Source organism: Phyllostomus discolor, chromosome 1 (assembly GCF_004126475.2).
Source record: "Phyllostomus discolor isolate MPI-MPIP mPhyDis1 chromosome 1, mPhyDis1.pri.v3, whole genome shotgun sequence".
NCBI lineage: Eukaryota > Metazoa > Chordata > Mammalia > Chiroptera > Phyllostomidae > Phyllostomus > Phyllostomus discolor.
Genome location: NC_040903.2, coordinates 51310608 through 51326564, shown reverse-complemented (window position 1 = coordinate 51326564; position 15957 = coordinate 51310608). Strand labels below are relative to the sequence as shown.

The 15957-nt window shown below is 35.3% G+C and overlaps 1 protein-coding gene across 2 annotated transcripts in view; it reads right to left on the bottom strand.

Moving 5' to 3' along the window:
- CFAP299 (cilia and flagella associated protein 299) overlaps nucleotides 1-15957 on the bottom strand; it is a 527109-nt gene that overhangs the window by 63128 nt on the left and 448024 nt on the right. For both annotated transcript variants that reach the window (XM_036022568.1, XM_036022569.1), the window contains exon 4: nucleotides 3000-3142. In XM_036022568.1, coding sequence (XP_035878461.1) covers nucleotides 3000-3142 — 143 coding nt within the window. The remainder of the gene's footprint in view (nucleotides 1-2999; nucleotides 3143-15957) is intronic.

The window sequence follows — 15957 nt, the reverse complement described above, 5'->3', positions numbered from 1 at the left end:
ACACAAATGGTATTGCAGAGGTGCGGAAGGAGACAGTGAGCCTTTCAATAAGTTTTGCTAAGACATGTTATTAGTGAAATGGAAAACAATTTAAAAAATGGACCCTTACCTAACCACCATATACAATATTACATTGAGTAGTTTAAAGGTATAAAATAAAAAGCAAGTGACCTCCAGAAAGATAGGGATTTGTTAAACAAAAGGCACAGAAATAAATGCAAACCTCAGAGGAAAAGATTAACGAAATGCATTAATCTATCAAAACTTCTGACTTTTGACTACCAAAAGTCCATGTAAAGGAAGTGAAAGAAAAATTATACATTGAAAGATGATACTTTATGAGACGTATAATAGGCAAAGGATTAATCAATATCCAAATATAATAATAAAAAGAATTCCTACAGTCTACACAAAAAGGCAAAAAAAAAAAATATAAACTAATAGCAAAATGAGGAAAATCTTAATAGACACTACCCAGAAAGGAAATCTGAACAACCAATAAAAGATGCCCAATATGATTAGTAATCATGGGAATGAAAATTAAAACCACAATGAGAGATATTTATAACTTACTACAGAGAAAAATGATTGTCAATAGCATGTGCTGGTGAGAATAAAGGTTAACCAGAACACTTATGTAAATTCCTGATGGGTATAAAGAAGTATAACACTTTGAAAATGATTTGGCATTATCTGCATAGTCTTGTGTTTTTGCACTTAATTCATAAATTAAGAAAAAATAATTAAATGTTTATTTTGTCTTTCTACAGAATTCAATGAGTTGAATTCTATTTTAGGATAACCAAATAAGTGATAAAGAAAAGTTATCCACTTTGGAAGAAGTATAGCTAAAAAGGCAGAATGAATAATAGAATTAGAAAATCACCATTATGCAACCCTTAGTTAAAATATTTAGGTAGCCTCCATTACTTTGTGCTAAAATCACAGGTTGTAAATTGATGGGAAAACTTTATAATGGAGTGATCAGCCAGACACTATCTAAACCCACTGATGAAGCTCACAGAGCTTCATATATTGAACATTTTTTACCTACAAAAAAAGAACAGTGAATTTCATCAAGCCACTTGGCAGGAAACAGAAAGATAGAGGTATGGTGTAACAAAAAGCAGTATGGTAGGGGTCAGTGGTATTTGGAATATTAGACATCTCTTAAGACAGGTGAACTGGTTTCTCCAACAAATCTACAGCAGAAAAGATAAGAAGAAGGGGGGCTTTATAAATTAAAGGAGTCACAAAGGATAGAATAAGAAAACAATACTGTTTGGATTTTTATTTGGCCAAACCAACTTTGAAAAGATAACTTTAAGACAGTGAAATAACAATAAGGACTAACTAGGTATTCAAATATTAAGGAATTATTTTGTTAGGTATAATAATATCATCATGTTTTCTTTCAAAATATTATTAAAGATTCATACTTCAGTGTTAACAAGTGAATGGCATAGTTTGTATATGCTTTAATATAAGTGAAGCTGTTAAGGTCATAGAATCTAGCACTTTCAGTGAGTTATTAGTCACATGAGTGGTTATGAAGGGGAAGAGGTCTAGATTAACATCTGGATTTTGCCTTGGGTTGCAGGGGTGGTGCAGTTTGCCAAGGGAGCAGATACACAAGGCACAACAAGCTTCAGAGATTAAAACTAAATTTAATTTTGGAAATAAGTTGTATTGATAATGCTCATAAGATGCTAAGAGATTCACTGAAGTAAGCAGTGGGATAATTGAGTCTGAAATAAAAAAGAGCGATCTGTGTTCAGATTGCAGTGTGAAAACTACCCCACTCCAGAGAAGTGACTGAAACACCCAAGGGAATGTATGTGGTAAGAAGTCCAAGGACGAACTGTGGTGAGTACCAACATGTATGGAATAAGTAAGGTGAGAGTTCAAAGACAGATACTGTATTTTGGGGGAAGTTAGTGAAATTAAGAGTTAAGAAAAAGCCCACAATGGGTGGCTGATGGCCACTCCAGCTAAGTTTAGAAACCATAAATTATTAGTAGCAGCTACACACACCCGTGTGAAATTTCCTTCAATTTCCTTTCGCAGTATTCAGACGTCTGGCTACAGATACAGGCAAGAGACATTTACTTTAGGGGGTTAGCAGGGAAGGTAGAAACAAAGCACAAAAAGACATGGGCAGTGGGGATTATTGTAAAAGAGAAGTTACATCATACACCATGCATCTAGGTTAGATAGGAAAAAGATAAGTCCATGAAAGTAGTGACGGGTTAGGAAGTCTTTAGATAATAACAGTAAATATGGATAGAAGATGGCAGGGGTGTCAGGAGTACTGTTTCAAGTGTCAACTAATGAGCTGGATATGATAGTGGAGAGACCAAGCAGAATGTTGCTGTTTTTGTGTTCTATGGTCAGTTGAGAGATAGTAGAATTAAATGTTAAGCTTGAGAGCTTTTCAAAATAAGGCAGAGGGATGGGATCTGTGACTAGAGCAGTTTCCTTGGGATGAGCTCACAGCTGCAAAGGAAAATGTGAAAGTCCATAGTAAAAAGAATGATGGGTAGAAGGAATCCCCGAATAGGCCTGTGCTGAGAGTAAATGAACGTGAGCCAGTCACAGAGTTGTATTTTGGTTGGTGGCCAAAGAACAGTGAAAAGAGAATGTGTTAGATGGACTGGTCTTGTGGCTTCTAGACAAACCAAGTCCCTAGTGGTGCAAGATCCTTATGAAGTTAGCAGTTTTTAGGCTCTACCTATCCTTTAAAAGGAATGTCACTGAGAATTTACTTACCTCAACTCTGAAGAGTTCTAGAACTTCCTCATGCTGTTAATGGGAAAAATGAACCAATGTTCACTCTCTATTTTCAAATTTATTTTTTATTCAAACTACTCTTACCATGTTCCTACTGTACACACATTAAAGTTCTGGGCACACTGTAGAACATGAGATGAAAGTCCTCTAATTCTGCTTCTGAGGAGCTTGTTCTCCTACCAAAGGTGTGAGAAATGAGTACAATTTACCTCAAATCGGTGGGTCTTGGAACAAGTCTTTTTTTTCCATTAAAGTAGGGTTCAAAATCTTCAGTCTTTAGCCTGTGGGCATAGTCAATGTATGCTGACACCTGCTGCCCATGAGAATTCCTGTCACGAATGAAGATCACAGACTGGTAACAGAGAAAATAGAGAATGGAGAAAGTAAATGAATATTAGTCATTTGAGTAAATTGTGTTTGATAATAAAAGCTACAGTTATTGAGTGTTACCTGAGCCAGATACTATCCTAAGTGCTTTATATTTCACCTTACAATGATCCTATGACAGATAAATTTGTGACAAGTTAACTGAGCATGAAAGAGGTGTGCATTTATAGTAATTTATGTAACAATATAAATGGTAATTCTTATAGGTCTTCGCAAATACAGACATTATTTGAAGTGTTTATAATACACTATTTATTTTCCCCTCAATCCCATTGTCTTCTCTTTGTTAACACTTTTAAATTAAAAAAAAAAAAAAAAACACCCTGAGAAACAGAGAGACTGAGTACCTCACTCAAGGTTTCATGGCTGGTAAATGAAAAAACTCAGATTAAAACCCAGGTTCATGTGTTTATCCTTCTGATCCTTACAATCTTCTTTTATCTGAACTCCTATGTATTTTTGTTATAAAAATATAAATTGTAGCTCTTCTTCTTGGTACCACAAGAATCAAAATCTTTTTATAAATTAAAATAACTTTATAAAATTAACTCCATAGTTTAAAGTTATATAGTAAGTACATATTTCCCATTCATATTAATTCCTTCACAGATATCATTGAGCATGTTAGGCATTATTATAGGTGCCAAGAATTCAATGATAAACAAGACATTAAAGATCTGAGCTTTCATAAGTCATGTTCTGGTGCTGGAAGACAGACAATAGGCATGAGAAAACACTTCCAGTGGGTAATAAATAAAGCAAGTGTGAAAGACAGCTGATAGAGAGTGAGTTGCTGGTGGTGAAGGCTACTTTTGGTAATCAGAAAACCTTGAGTGGGTCACGCTTAAGCCAAGACTTGAAGAACGAGAGCAAGGAAGCCATGTGACAATCTAGCACAGGAGCCTGTTGGGCAAAGGAACAGCTGATAGTAGGCACTAAAGTGGAAACAAGGTAGCGTAAATGGATGAATCATTGTCTTTTCTCAATCAAGCTAAAAGACATTGATCTCAAGTTCTAGGAGAAAAAAAAAGCAATTGGAAAAGCTCTTAATGCATTTATTTCCAAATCTAGGTTAAAGTGTAGAATTCCCCAGCAAGTTCTCATTTGGAAGAACCTGTAAGCAAATATTCCTTTACGTCTCTAGCAATTACTGGATGGTACTTTTGGGTCTTTGTGAAGTCACTTACAGGAAGCACTAATATGGTTCACCTTACATAGCAGAGTTTCCAAAAGGGTGAAGTTAGGAAATTTAAAAAATTCTCTTCTCTATTGACCTGAGAAAACATATTACTAACAATATTCTAATTGAAAAACTGAAGAACAGAAACATAATTTACACTTAGTTGGTACTTTGCTGATAAGCATCATCTTCCTGCCTCCTCTGGTACTATGACATTAAGTACTGTCAGAACACTGTGCTGAGAAAGTAGAGGGAGTGTTGTGATGGATTAGTGATAGTTCTGGAAAATGTGGCTGGAGGAACTAGCATTCATTGTTATTGTTGCGCTCAATCTTACATAGACTCAATCCTTAGTCCACCTCATTTCCCCCACATCACTTCGAGTTAAATTTATATAGACTTCTGCATGCTTTTACCTACTTGCTTTTCAGCTTTTATAGCACAAATCCTAAATGGATAGTAATTCAAAAAGACTTCTTGAGATTCTTACACTACCAAACCAGTAGCCAGTATGGCTGTACCTGCTTATATGAGACCATGAGCTATAACTGAAAAATTCATACTCAGTCCTAAAAGTGCCTGAAATTGTTATTCCATCAAGACTTCTTCTGATGTTAGGCAAGTCATGAAAGGAAAGAGAGAGGAGAAAAAAGGTCCAAAATAAGCCTCAACTTTTAAAGGGAACTCAATGAACAGAAAAAGAAAAAAAAAACCCTCCTCTGTCTTTGTCTCTGTCTCTGTCTCTCTTTATCTCTCTTTTTAGATGAAAGATGAGTCAGCTTTATTTTTCCAGCAGATTGGCATACCAGATATTAAGACTGACCTTCCTGCTGAAAACAAATAAAAATTCTGGATATAATCTAAAAGGCAACTTGTAACATGTATTTATGCTCTGGCAAGAAAATAAGAAATATTCAGAGGCCAAAAGCTAAGTGAAAGCAGGAACCCAGAGAGGAAAGGAGAGCCCTAAGGTCATCTTTGTCCAGAAGGCATTTTCCAAACCCTGGGGAATTTACTCAAGGATTTTATTGAGTAAAATAAAGGGGTGTTGGTAACAGTAAATAAAACCTTTTAGGTAGGGAGATTAACAAGACTTATTTCCTCAACAAAGAGCTGAGAAAAAAACAATAAAAAAAACCCTTCAATGTATCTAGAGGAAAGAAAAATCATTTCAGAATTATACATCCAGAGAAAGTATACATCCAGATAAAGTATCTCTAGTAAGCAACCTATTAAAAATTTTAGACCAAAAATAGAAGGGAATATCAGACTCTTCCTCAAATAAATTCTTCAGGATGTACTTAAGGCAAAAGAAAATTACTCCAGATAGAAAGTCAGAGATAAAGAATAGAATGGTAAGCGAAGAAAGTAGTAAATAAAATATTTGATGATTTAAAATAATAACAGCAGAATTTTCTACAGTAACAAAGGAACAATATGTCCAAAATTTTTTTAAGAAGTATATATTTGGAAGCAGTGATCAGAATTAATATGTTGGAATGTCTTTGGATTTTTTTTAGAATAATGGCAGCTATCAATATATTAAATAATTTTAGAATTTGATAAATATGCGTGTATATATCTAGAATCACCATCAATAAATTGAAAACTATTTATATAGCTTTTAAATTATTAGAGAAACAATAAAATGAAAAATAGTGACCAGTCAGTGAAACAGAAGGTAAAAAGAAAGAGGAAAATATGGGAAAAGGAAGGACAAATAAAATATACAAACGTAATGGTAGTGTTATGGGTTGAATTATATTCTTTCAGAATCCACATGTTGAAACCCTGACTACCACTATCTTAGACATAGGGCCTTTAAAGATTTAAGTAAGTTTAAATGAACCAATTAGGGTAGGCCCTAATCCAATCAGACTTCATAAGAAGAGAAAATTTGAACACAGAGAGATGTCAGGGGTTTGTGTGCACAGGAGAAGGATGATGTGAAGACACGATGTAAAGGAGCCATCTGCAAGCCAAGGAGAGTAAAATAGATCTGCTCACATCTTGGTCTGTCCTGGACTTCTAGCCTTGAGAACTGTGAGAAAATAAATTTCTGTTATTTAAACCACCCCGTCTATGGTATTGTGTTACAGCACATCTCTAGCAAACCAATCTCTAGCAAACTAATGCAAATAGCAATAAATTGAAATAGGTAAGTAATTACAATTAATGTAAATGACAAAATGTTTAAGTTAAAAGGCAAAGGTTATTAGAGTACACACAAAAATATGATATTAAATATAAGGTGGAAAGTTAAATGATAAAAGACTATAAATAATACATTTCTATCTAAAAAAGATCTGTATCAATATATTAATATGAGACTAAATGGAATTTGAGAGGAAAAAAGCATTTCTAGAGATAAAGAGTCACCAGATAATAACAAAATATTCAAGTCAGAGAAAGATAAAACAATTCCAAACTTGGACGAACCAAATGTTGCCTCAAAACATTTAAAGCAAAAACTGATAAAACTATAAGGATAGACAAGTCATCACCACTGTGGTTAATTTATCTTTCTCATTAAGCTCTATTATCAAAAAGAATAAATACATAAATACTATAGAATAAGGATATATTATAAAGAACTAAAAACACAAAGTTGAATGCTCTATTTTTACCTTATTTGAATACTTAAATATCTTTACTTTTCAATGTTCTTGTGGGTAAAATGACTGACAGTCTGAAGTTATATATATTTGGCCATAATTTTACTATTTTACATTAGTATATGTATTCCTCTCTCGTGAGTTAAAGCCTCATGTCTATGTAAATCTGAGTAAGTTTATTTCAAATTTCACTTTCCAGCCTTGTGAAACTTAAGTGTCTGTTCTGTGGTTTTTGTGAATCCTGAGGTTTTCTGAAGCTAGAGAACTTCAAGTGAGGCCAAACTGACTCTAAGTGTGGTCCCTCTAGGTTCACTCTCTGTCCTTAGGTGGGTTGCTTAAACACTTAATGCTTCTCTATGTTCATAAGGCCTATATTCTCTTAAGTAAGTTCCCACAAAGTCCAGCAAATTTCTACCAAACCAAGCCAAACACCCCTCAAACCAAAAAAGTATAACTAAAAGACCAAAATCCTGCCTGAACCTAAGCATTTAATTAATTAAGCCTTCTTGCAGCCTTTCCTTTATGGTTCTCCTTCAACTGTATAAAGCAACAGGATAAACTCTTCCTTTTGTCTTACATGGAATCACTCAGCTCACATTCAGGTGCTGTTAGGGTCTTACTTTCTGTCCTATCTGTCCAATTTGTAAGCAATATGCAAATACTGTCTCTTTCTCAGTGGAAATCCCGATGACCATCATATCTATAATTTAAATTTTTTAATAGAACAAAATATTCAATTAAAATTTTTGTAATTTTAAAACTAGAAAAGATAAACACAAGGAACTCTTGCACACAAATCTATACAGAGCAAATAAAAAACGACTCCACTCATGTTTTTCCAGCATGGCTACATGTGTGCCAACGTATATTTTAAGAGTTTTTTGAGTGAAATAGAAAAAAAATATTTGCTACAATAAAAAAGATTCCCAATGAACATGCTTCATGAAATTGTTATTATTATTTTTAAGATTTTATTTATTTATTTTTACAGAGAAGGAAAGGGAAGGAGAAAGAGAGGCAGAGAAACATCAATGTGTGGTTGCCTGTTGCACACCCCATGTTGAGGACCTGGCACACAACCCAGACATGTGCCCTGACTGGGAATCGAACCTGTGAGACCCTTTGGTTCACAGTCTGGCACTCAATCCACTGAGCCACACCTGCCAGGGCATGAAATTATTTTAAAAAATTGATTAGAACTATTGATGTGTAGTAATTGGTGATAAATTGTCAGGAAATTAAAACAACATATAACTAGGAATACATCATTATAAAAGTGAGGAGCAGGAATGTAAGAAAAAATAATGGGATAGAAGAGGTGAGAGGTACTTGTAAAGCACTTGAGAGGTGGTTAAAATCTTCTTTTTTCTTGTTTATTTTTTATTATATGAATTGTCCAAGAACTAGAATGATGTTAATTAACTTTTGAATAATTAATTTAATGTACTAATTTATAAATATATATTTTCTTCCCCCTGGCTGGCGTGGCTCAGTGGATTGAGCTCAGGCTGGGAACCAGAGTGTCCCAGGTTCGATTTCCAGCCAGGATACATTCCTGGGTTGCAGGCCAGAACCCCCAGCAACCGCACATTGAATCTCTCTCTCTCTCTCTCTCTCTCTGTCTCCCCCTCCCTCCCTTCCCTCTCTAAAAATAATAAATAAAATCTTTAAAATATATATATATATATATATTTTCTTCCAAAGTGAGTATTAGTTATTCCTACTAATACTACCAGCTATCATTTATTAAGAAAACATGCCCTGGCTGGCGTAGCTCAGTGGATTGAGCTCGGGCTGGGAACCAGAGTGTCCCAGGTTCGATTCCCAGCCAGGGTACATTTCTGGGTTGCAGGCCATAACCCCCAGCAACCGCACATTGATGTCTCTCTCTCTCTCTCTCTCTCCGCCCCTCCCTCCCTTCCCTCCCTAAAAATAAATAAATAAATAATAAAATCTTTAAAAAAAAAAAAAGAAAACATTATGTTCTGAGCAAAACATCAGAAGCTTTGCATTCATTATCTTACTTGATTTTCCCCAAAATATACAATGAGTAAATAGCATTTATTATACTCATTTTATAAATGTGAGTGCTCAAGTCATTGACAGTGTAAGCTCCCTAGGGACATGCAGCTTGATAGAGGGGTACCCACTTCACTGTTGGGGCAGCTTCCCGCAATGACCATGTTTCTAACCCTCTTCACAGGATACACACCCCTAGACCTGAACCCTGGCCCTGCCTGCTGCTTACTTTGTGGCACTGCTAAATCCGTCATCCTTTTCAAAGTTCAGTGTTCTCTGTTATAAAACAGGCATAACAACAGCCTTTCAGTGTCATGTGAATTATATAATGCTATTTTCATTAAGTATGTAACAATGCCTGGCACACTCTTAAAAACTCAGTAAATATAACCTATCACTTTACAAATTACTTTACTATTACTTTTGCTGGTGTATTTATACTATGTTAAGAGCTTCATCAGTTCTTCAGGATAAGGAAATGAAATACTTTGTGATTATATCGGAACACCATTGCCTAGGTGTGTATACTCGTGTTTGGGTTGCAGTACGTGGTTCAATTCCTTTGTTAAGTTTAGTCACTCTCAGTTAAAACTCTGAATATATTTTGAAGTTAAAGTTTGAACAATATTTTCAAGTATCATACAGGATAGATGCAATTTACCATAAAATTAACATTTGGCATCCAGAGTATACAGAATAGGTTATGAGAGTTCCTTGAAGAATTAGGTTTATTTCAGACTGAATGTGACATTTTTTAGTAATTAAAAGCTTTCATATTTGGAGCCCTCTATTGTTTCCAAAGAAACTGGAAAATATTATAAATAATTGTTTTAAGTTTATTTAATAACAATTCTTTTTGCTTTAAAAATATAACAGATTCATTGAGGTATAATTTACATGAGATAAAAATTTACACCAAAGCTTCGTGTGATATTTAGTAAATTTGTAGAGCTGTACAATATTTTTATCACCCCAAAGAGATCCCATGTGTCCACGTCAGTCACTATCCCCAGCCCCAGGCAACCACTAATCTACTTTTTGTCTCTATAGATTTGCCGTCACTGGATTTTTCATATGAATAGAATCAACAATATATGATCTTTTTCATTCTAATAACATTTTTATCACAGTTAATTTCCCAAAAGAAACATGAAAACCAGACTTGATTTATTTAAGGGCTCCTTTAAACGATGACTGTTTCTAAAAGGAAAGCTTCCAAAATGCTCATTGTTCTTAGATAAGACCCTTTAATCCCCTCTAGACAAGTCAAGATATAACCAAACAAGTGTTTCTGTAAATCAAATGATATTCATTCGAAGGCATGAATATTAGTCTACATTTATTTGAAACCTTTGCAGAAAACCCTAGTTTTTCTTTCAGTAACAACAACAGCAACCACAACAAACCCACTAGAACAAGTTGTTGCTAATACCAAGATATGAGTATTTCTGATGCCAAGGACTATGGGGACTCAGATTTTTACTGAGATGGTCTGTGACCTCAAGTGTGAAGCCAATGTCAGTTGAAAAGACTTATGGAAAGCTTAGTTAGGTCTTCACTACTTCTCATATGTTGGTAAAAAGATGAATTAAAATATAATTTAGACCATTAATATATCATTTGGATCTTTGGCTGTTTGTCTTTTCCCAGAAGTGGATTAAAATACAAAATCGTAAACTTGTTATGAGTTAAGTACATGTGTTGCCTGATTTTTCTTGCCAAACGCTAACTAGGAGACATAAACCTGATACATCAAATTGGGGCTTTTTCAACAGTGAAGCCAAAGTCACTTTAAAAAATGCACATTAAGCAGTATGTCTCTGCACTGAAACTGAAACATCCATTTCCAGGGGATGAGAGCTGTCAGCCAAACTAAGTTCTCGCACTGCCCTCTGGGGCTGTCAGCGTGCTCCCTGTGAAGACAAATAAAGCACGAATTTTTATCTTCTAGGATATGAAAACTCTGCAATGCTTTTATGAGTCATTAATTTTAGGGAATCTTCATTTCATTTCAGAGGAGAAACCATTTTGCAAATGGAGCCTATGTTCTGACAAATAATTGTTTTGTAGCTTTTCAAAATTCCCTGAAATTTTGATTATAAATTATAATCATTATACACTTCCCTGAAAAGTCATTTTCTGAAAATTTTTATGCTTGTTATTATTTTAAAATTCTCTTAGTCGATTGTGTTCAGACACATTTTCACTGTTCACACAATCGTCAATGGTGTGTAAGACTGCTGTTAGCCATTCCCATTGGAGGCCTAGGCCCAGAGCTGGCACTGTCACTCCGTGTCTTGTTGGCCAACACAGGCCACAGACCAGCCTACGTTCAAGGGATGGGGAAAGTGACTTCTCTCTCTCTTTTTTCACTTGGTCACAGTTGTGGTTTTATTTATTTTTTCATTTTATTTTTATTTTTCAATTACAGTTGATATTTAATATTATTTTACATTAGTTTTAGGTGTACAGTGCAGTGGCTAGACATTTATATAGTTTATGAAGTGACCCCCCCATAAATTTAGTATCCACCTGGCACCATCAACTGCTGTTATAATGTTATTGACTATATTCCCTATGCTGTACTTTACATCTTCTTGACTATTTTGTTAACTACCAATTTGTACTTCTTAATCTCTTCACCTTTCTCATCCAGACCCCTCGAAGCCCTTTTGCTTCTTGTAACCCCCAGTTTGTTTTCTGTGTCTATGAGTCTATTTCTGTTTTGTTTGTTCATTAGATTCTACATATAAATGAAATCACATGGTATTTATCTTTCTTTGTTTGACATCATCCCTGCCACTGGCCTTCCCCTCATTCCCCAAGTGGGAGAGTTTATAAGTTTATAAAATCCCCAAAAGTAATGAAAGGTATAGATTTAGAGCATCCTAGAGAAGAGCAGAGACCTTATGTCAAGGGACATGGGTAGCTGTAGGTTATCTCACAGAAGGAAGGCTAAGGGAATAAATACTGGAGGCTCATATTGTACTAACTAGGGTCAGAGACCTGATTCCATGTATATACTTCCACAGAAGCAGCCTCCTTGGGTAGAAAGTGGGGTGGAGAAGAAAGGAAGAGGATCTGAAGCAACAAAACAAAGATACTAGGAACAGTTAAGCTCTTACTACTATGCTGTGCATTGGGGTGGCAGGCAGGAAGGGAGGTTTTGTTTTTAGTACAGATTCCAAAAACAAAGTGATTCTTATAAACAAAGGGATTTTTATTTACTTTTCACCATCAACATTGATGTGACCTCCACCTTGCAGGGAGAATATAATCAATTAGGAAAATAAGAGACTCCCTTGGAACCTAACAGGGAAATGACTGTGACATTGCAGTCGTTAGCATGCAGATAGGCACTCACAACTTTGCAGAGTGTGTTGGTTTGGATCAAAGGGCTTCAGACACAAACAAAGACTAAAAAGTCAAAAATAAGAAAGTCTAAGAATGTGGTCATCCAAATGGAGTAACAACATCCTGAGACACACAATAGACTATGTGACTAAGCCAGAATAGAATCTCACCAACTAACCAGACTAATTGTGGGTTAAAAGCACTTCCTTAATGAGGAGAAACTATAAAATGGTATCTTAACTTACTATATAAGCTTTATAATTCATTGACTATGAACATTGTTCTCATTATAGACTGGATTCTATCAACATAAAAAAATCCGTTCTTTGTCTCCATAGAATCCTGAGATTAAAGCTCATCTATATCTCTTAGTATATGCTTCTGAATACAATAAATCATATTATGCTTTAAAGGGGCTCGTTCGAATCTACTTCAGAGACCAATGTGTACTGGGTGCTGTCCTAGGTGCTAGAGATCTCATATTGGACAACCTAAGGCCCTGACCTCATGGAGTTCACAGTCTACTGACAGATGACTCCTTCATCTGGAAATCTAGAATAAAATTCCTCTGTTTTACCATCTGATCATTTTCTCTTATCCTTTGAAACTCATCTTCTTAGAACATTTTGTAGACTAATCCCCACCGTCAGAGTGTGTCCCCACAGAACTCATTTCTTAGCTCTTCCCTAAACTAGCACACTGTATCTCATTGGTCTTTCCAATATCTTGTCCTCCTAGTAGATTGTGAGCTGCTTGTGATTAGGGGAGCTATCATTTTCCTTGGTTCCTCCATAGTCATGCTGCATGCCCAGCACAGAGAAGACATGCAGTAATGTGTGTTAAGTGTATAAATTGCCAAAGGAAAAAAGAAAAAAATACCTTTCTTCTACCTACTTCCCGTAAGTTAACTTCGAAATGGGCACAAGTCATCTGCACACTTGATGGTGAGAAGTATAGCAGTCACATTTATTGACAACCTTCTAGATGACAAAGGCTTTACTTTGTTTCTGCTAAGTAAGTTCGGCTTTTCTATCTCCACTTTTAAATCACATAGGGCAAACCTTAAATATTTTATCCCATGGACCTACAGCCAGTTAGTGGCCCAGTTGGAACTTTGAATGAAGGTTTACCAACTCAAGTCTTTGATCCCTACAGTCCACCAGTATGCATTCCAGCAAGCATAGAAAAATGTCTCAGATTAGTTGTAAACTATTGTTATGATAATTAGCACATTCTCTAGAAGGGCGTCCTCAACGCTATGAATAAATTAAGAACATATTGGGGTTGTGAAAACTCATATTCCCATACTTCTCCTCTATGCAAGATGATTGTGCATGGTTTAAAGGAACAACGCAAATTTGTATTTCATTTTCCCTGCTTAATCACTGGGGGCTTACACTTGGGTTCAGGGCCACTTCTTTTCTTTAACCTGTAGTAGGTAAAATATCAAGCTCCTTATTTTCATTGATGGAATAAACTTTTAAAACCCTGTAATCTAGATTTGGCTGGTGTGGCTCAGTGGATTGAGTGCCAGCCTATGAACCAAAGGGTCACCGTTTGATTCCTAATCACAGCACATGCCTGGGTTGCAGGCCAGGTCCCCAGTGGGGGCCATGCAAGAGGCAACCACGCATTGAGGTTTCTCTACCTCTCTGTCTCTTTCCCTTCCCTTCTCTCTAAAAATAAAATAAAATCTTTAAAAAAACTGAAAAAACAAAAACCCCTGTAACCTAATTACAGTAAAATTGAAAGGAACTATTTCCCTGTGGCCTTAACTAGACCTTTAAAATGTTTAGATTTTTTTAAAGACCTTTAAAATAATATTAACACATATGAATTTACAAATAATACATGGGTATTTGGGATTGAAGAGAGGTACAATGGGAGAACTTTGATATTCTTGTGAAATATCAGTGATTATTTGCTTATTCAAGTTAATCCATAATTTATAATAAAACTATTAAATTAAAAGTGATAGGGCATGCTAAACTTGTTTTTTTGTTATAACTTGTCAAGAGTTGTATGGACACATAACAGCATATTTAGTTCTTAAGTAAACCATAATGTATTGAGTAAATCATGATTTAATTAAGAACACTATTTAGAATTCATATACATCATGTATACTTTACAAAAATTAAAATTTAACCTTTAAGACTAAAGATGGACAATCAAAATAGATATATTGTATGTCTCAATATATTATAATGTTTATTGTACATATAGCATAATGCATACAACAAATCTATTTTAATCTTATTTACTGCTGTCGATACCTATTAGAATGTATGCTACCTAAGGCCACAGACTTTAGCCTGTTCACTAGGATATTTCCAGGATTTGCACAGCATATCACACAAGCTAGGCACTCAATAAATATTTGTTAGATGAATAAGTGAATAGCTAATTGAATTAAGATAATTAGGCATGAGGCAAATTCAAATTCATGTTGATTGCCATATTTTCTTGCTTAAATTATTATAGGGTTGTAATGAGGGGCAGAGAAAATGCAAACAAGACTGGAAGACCATAAATATGGTTATGAGGAATGGCATAAGAATGTACAAATAAAGAATGCCCCACAAAAAGCAATGTGAAAAAAATAGTTATAGTCTGGAATTGCTCAATGGGGAGAGGAAAAACAAAGAATTTAGGAATGTCTGTGTTTTCTGGGAATAGATATCTCCAAGGAACACTGCCTGGAAGTGAGTCCCTTCTGGTAGAAACTCTACTGTCTACCTAAGGGTTTAAAAAGTGTTCCATCTTGCCCTCTACCACACACCCCGAGAGGTGATGGTGCCCCACCCAGCAATCAGTGAGAATGCTCAAAGGAAGACTGTGCAATATTACCTGGAAGCTGAAATTCTCACCATGTGGAGAACTAACAGGATTATGGAAACTATCACTTCCATAAAGGTAGCAATGTCCTAAGCATTCTTATTCACTGCTGAATAAATTTCAGAGCTACTGAAGAGGGAGTAGGTGGAAAACTGCCTACTATTAAGATGTCAGGTCATTCATTCCTCATCACAGTTATAAATACCGGGTGGGGCAAAAGTAGGCTTACAGTTGTGAGTATGCAAAACATGGTTTATTCTTGTATGGTTATTCATTAATTATTGTATTATTTTCCATATGAACAACTGTAAACCTACTTTTGCTCCACCCCCTACTTTTGAGAGTCCATGAGAAAGCCACTATTCTAGACATTGATGATAAATGGTAAGATAAGGTCCTGCTCTAAGCAGAATGCTTCCTGGTGGAGAAAGAAGAATCATAAATATGTAATCAAACAATTGAAGATAGTACTGTGAGAATAATAAAGTTGGCATGATTTGGAAAGGGCTGAGTTACTAGATAGGGAGGTTAAATTAGGCCTTTCTCAGAAGATGATGTTTTAATTGCAACTTGAATAATTAGAAAGCAATGAGAAGATGCAATGAAAGAATACTCCAGATAGAGGGAACAAATGTAACAGCCTTCATAGGGAAAATAGCCTGGTTTGTTCAAAAAGCAGAAAGGAGGCCAATATGGCTGGATTATAGTGAGAACAGAGAAGGGGGTAGGGAAGGGATGCCATGAAATAATTTGGGGGTTAGGTAGAAGTCAAAT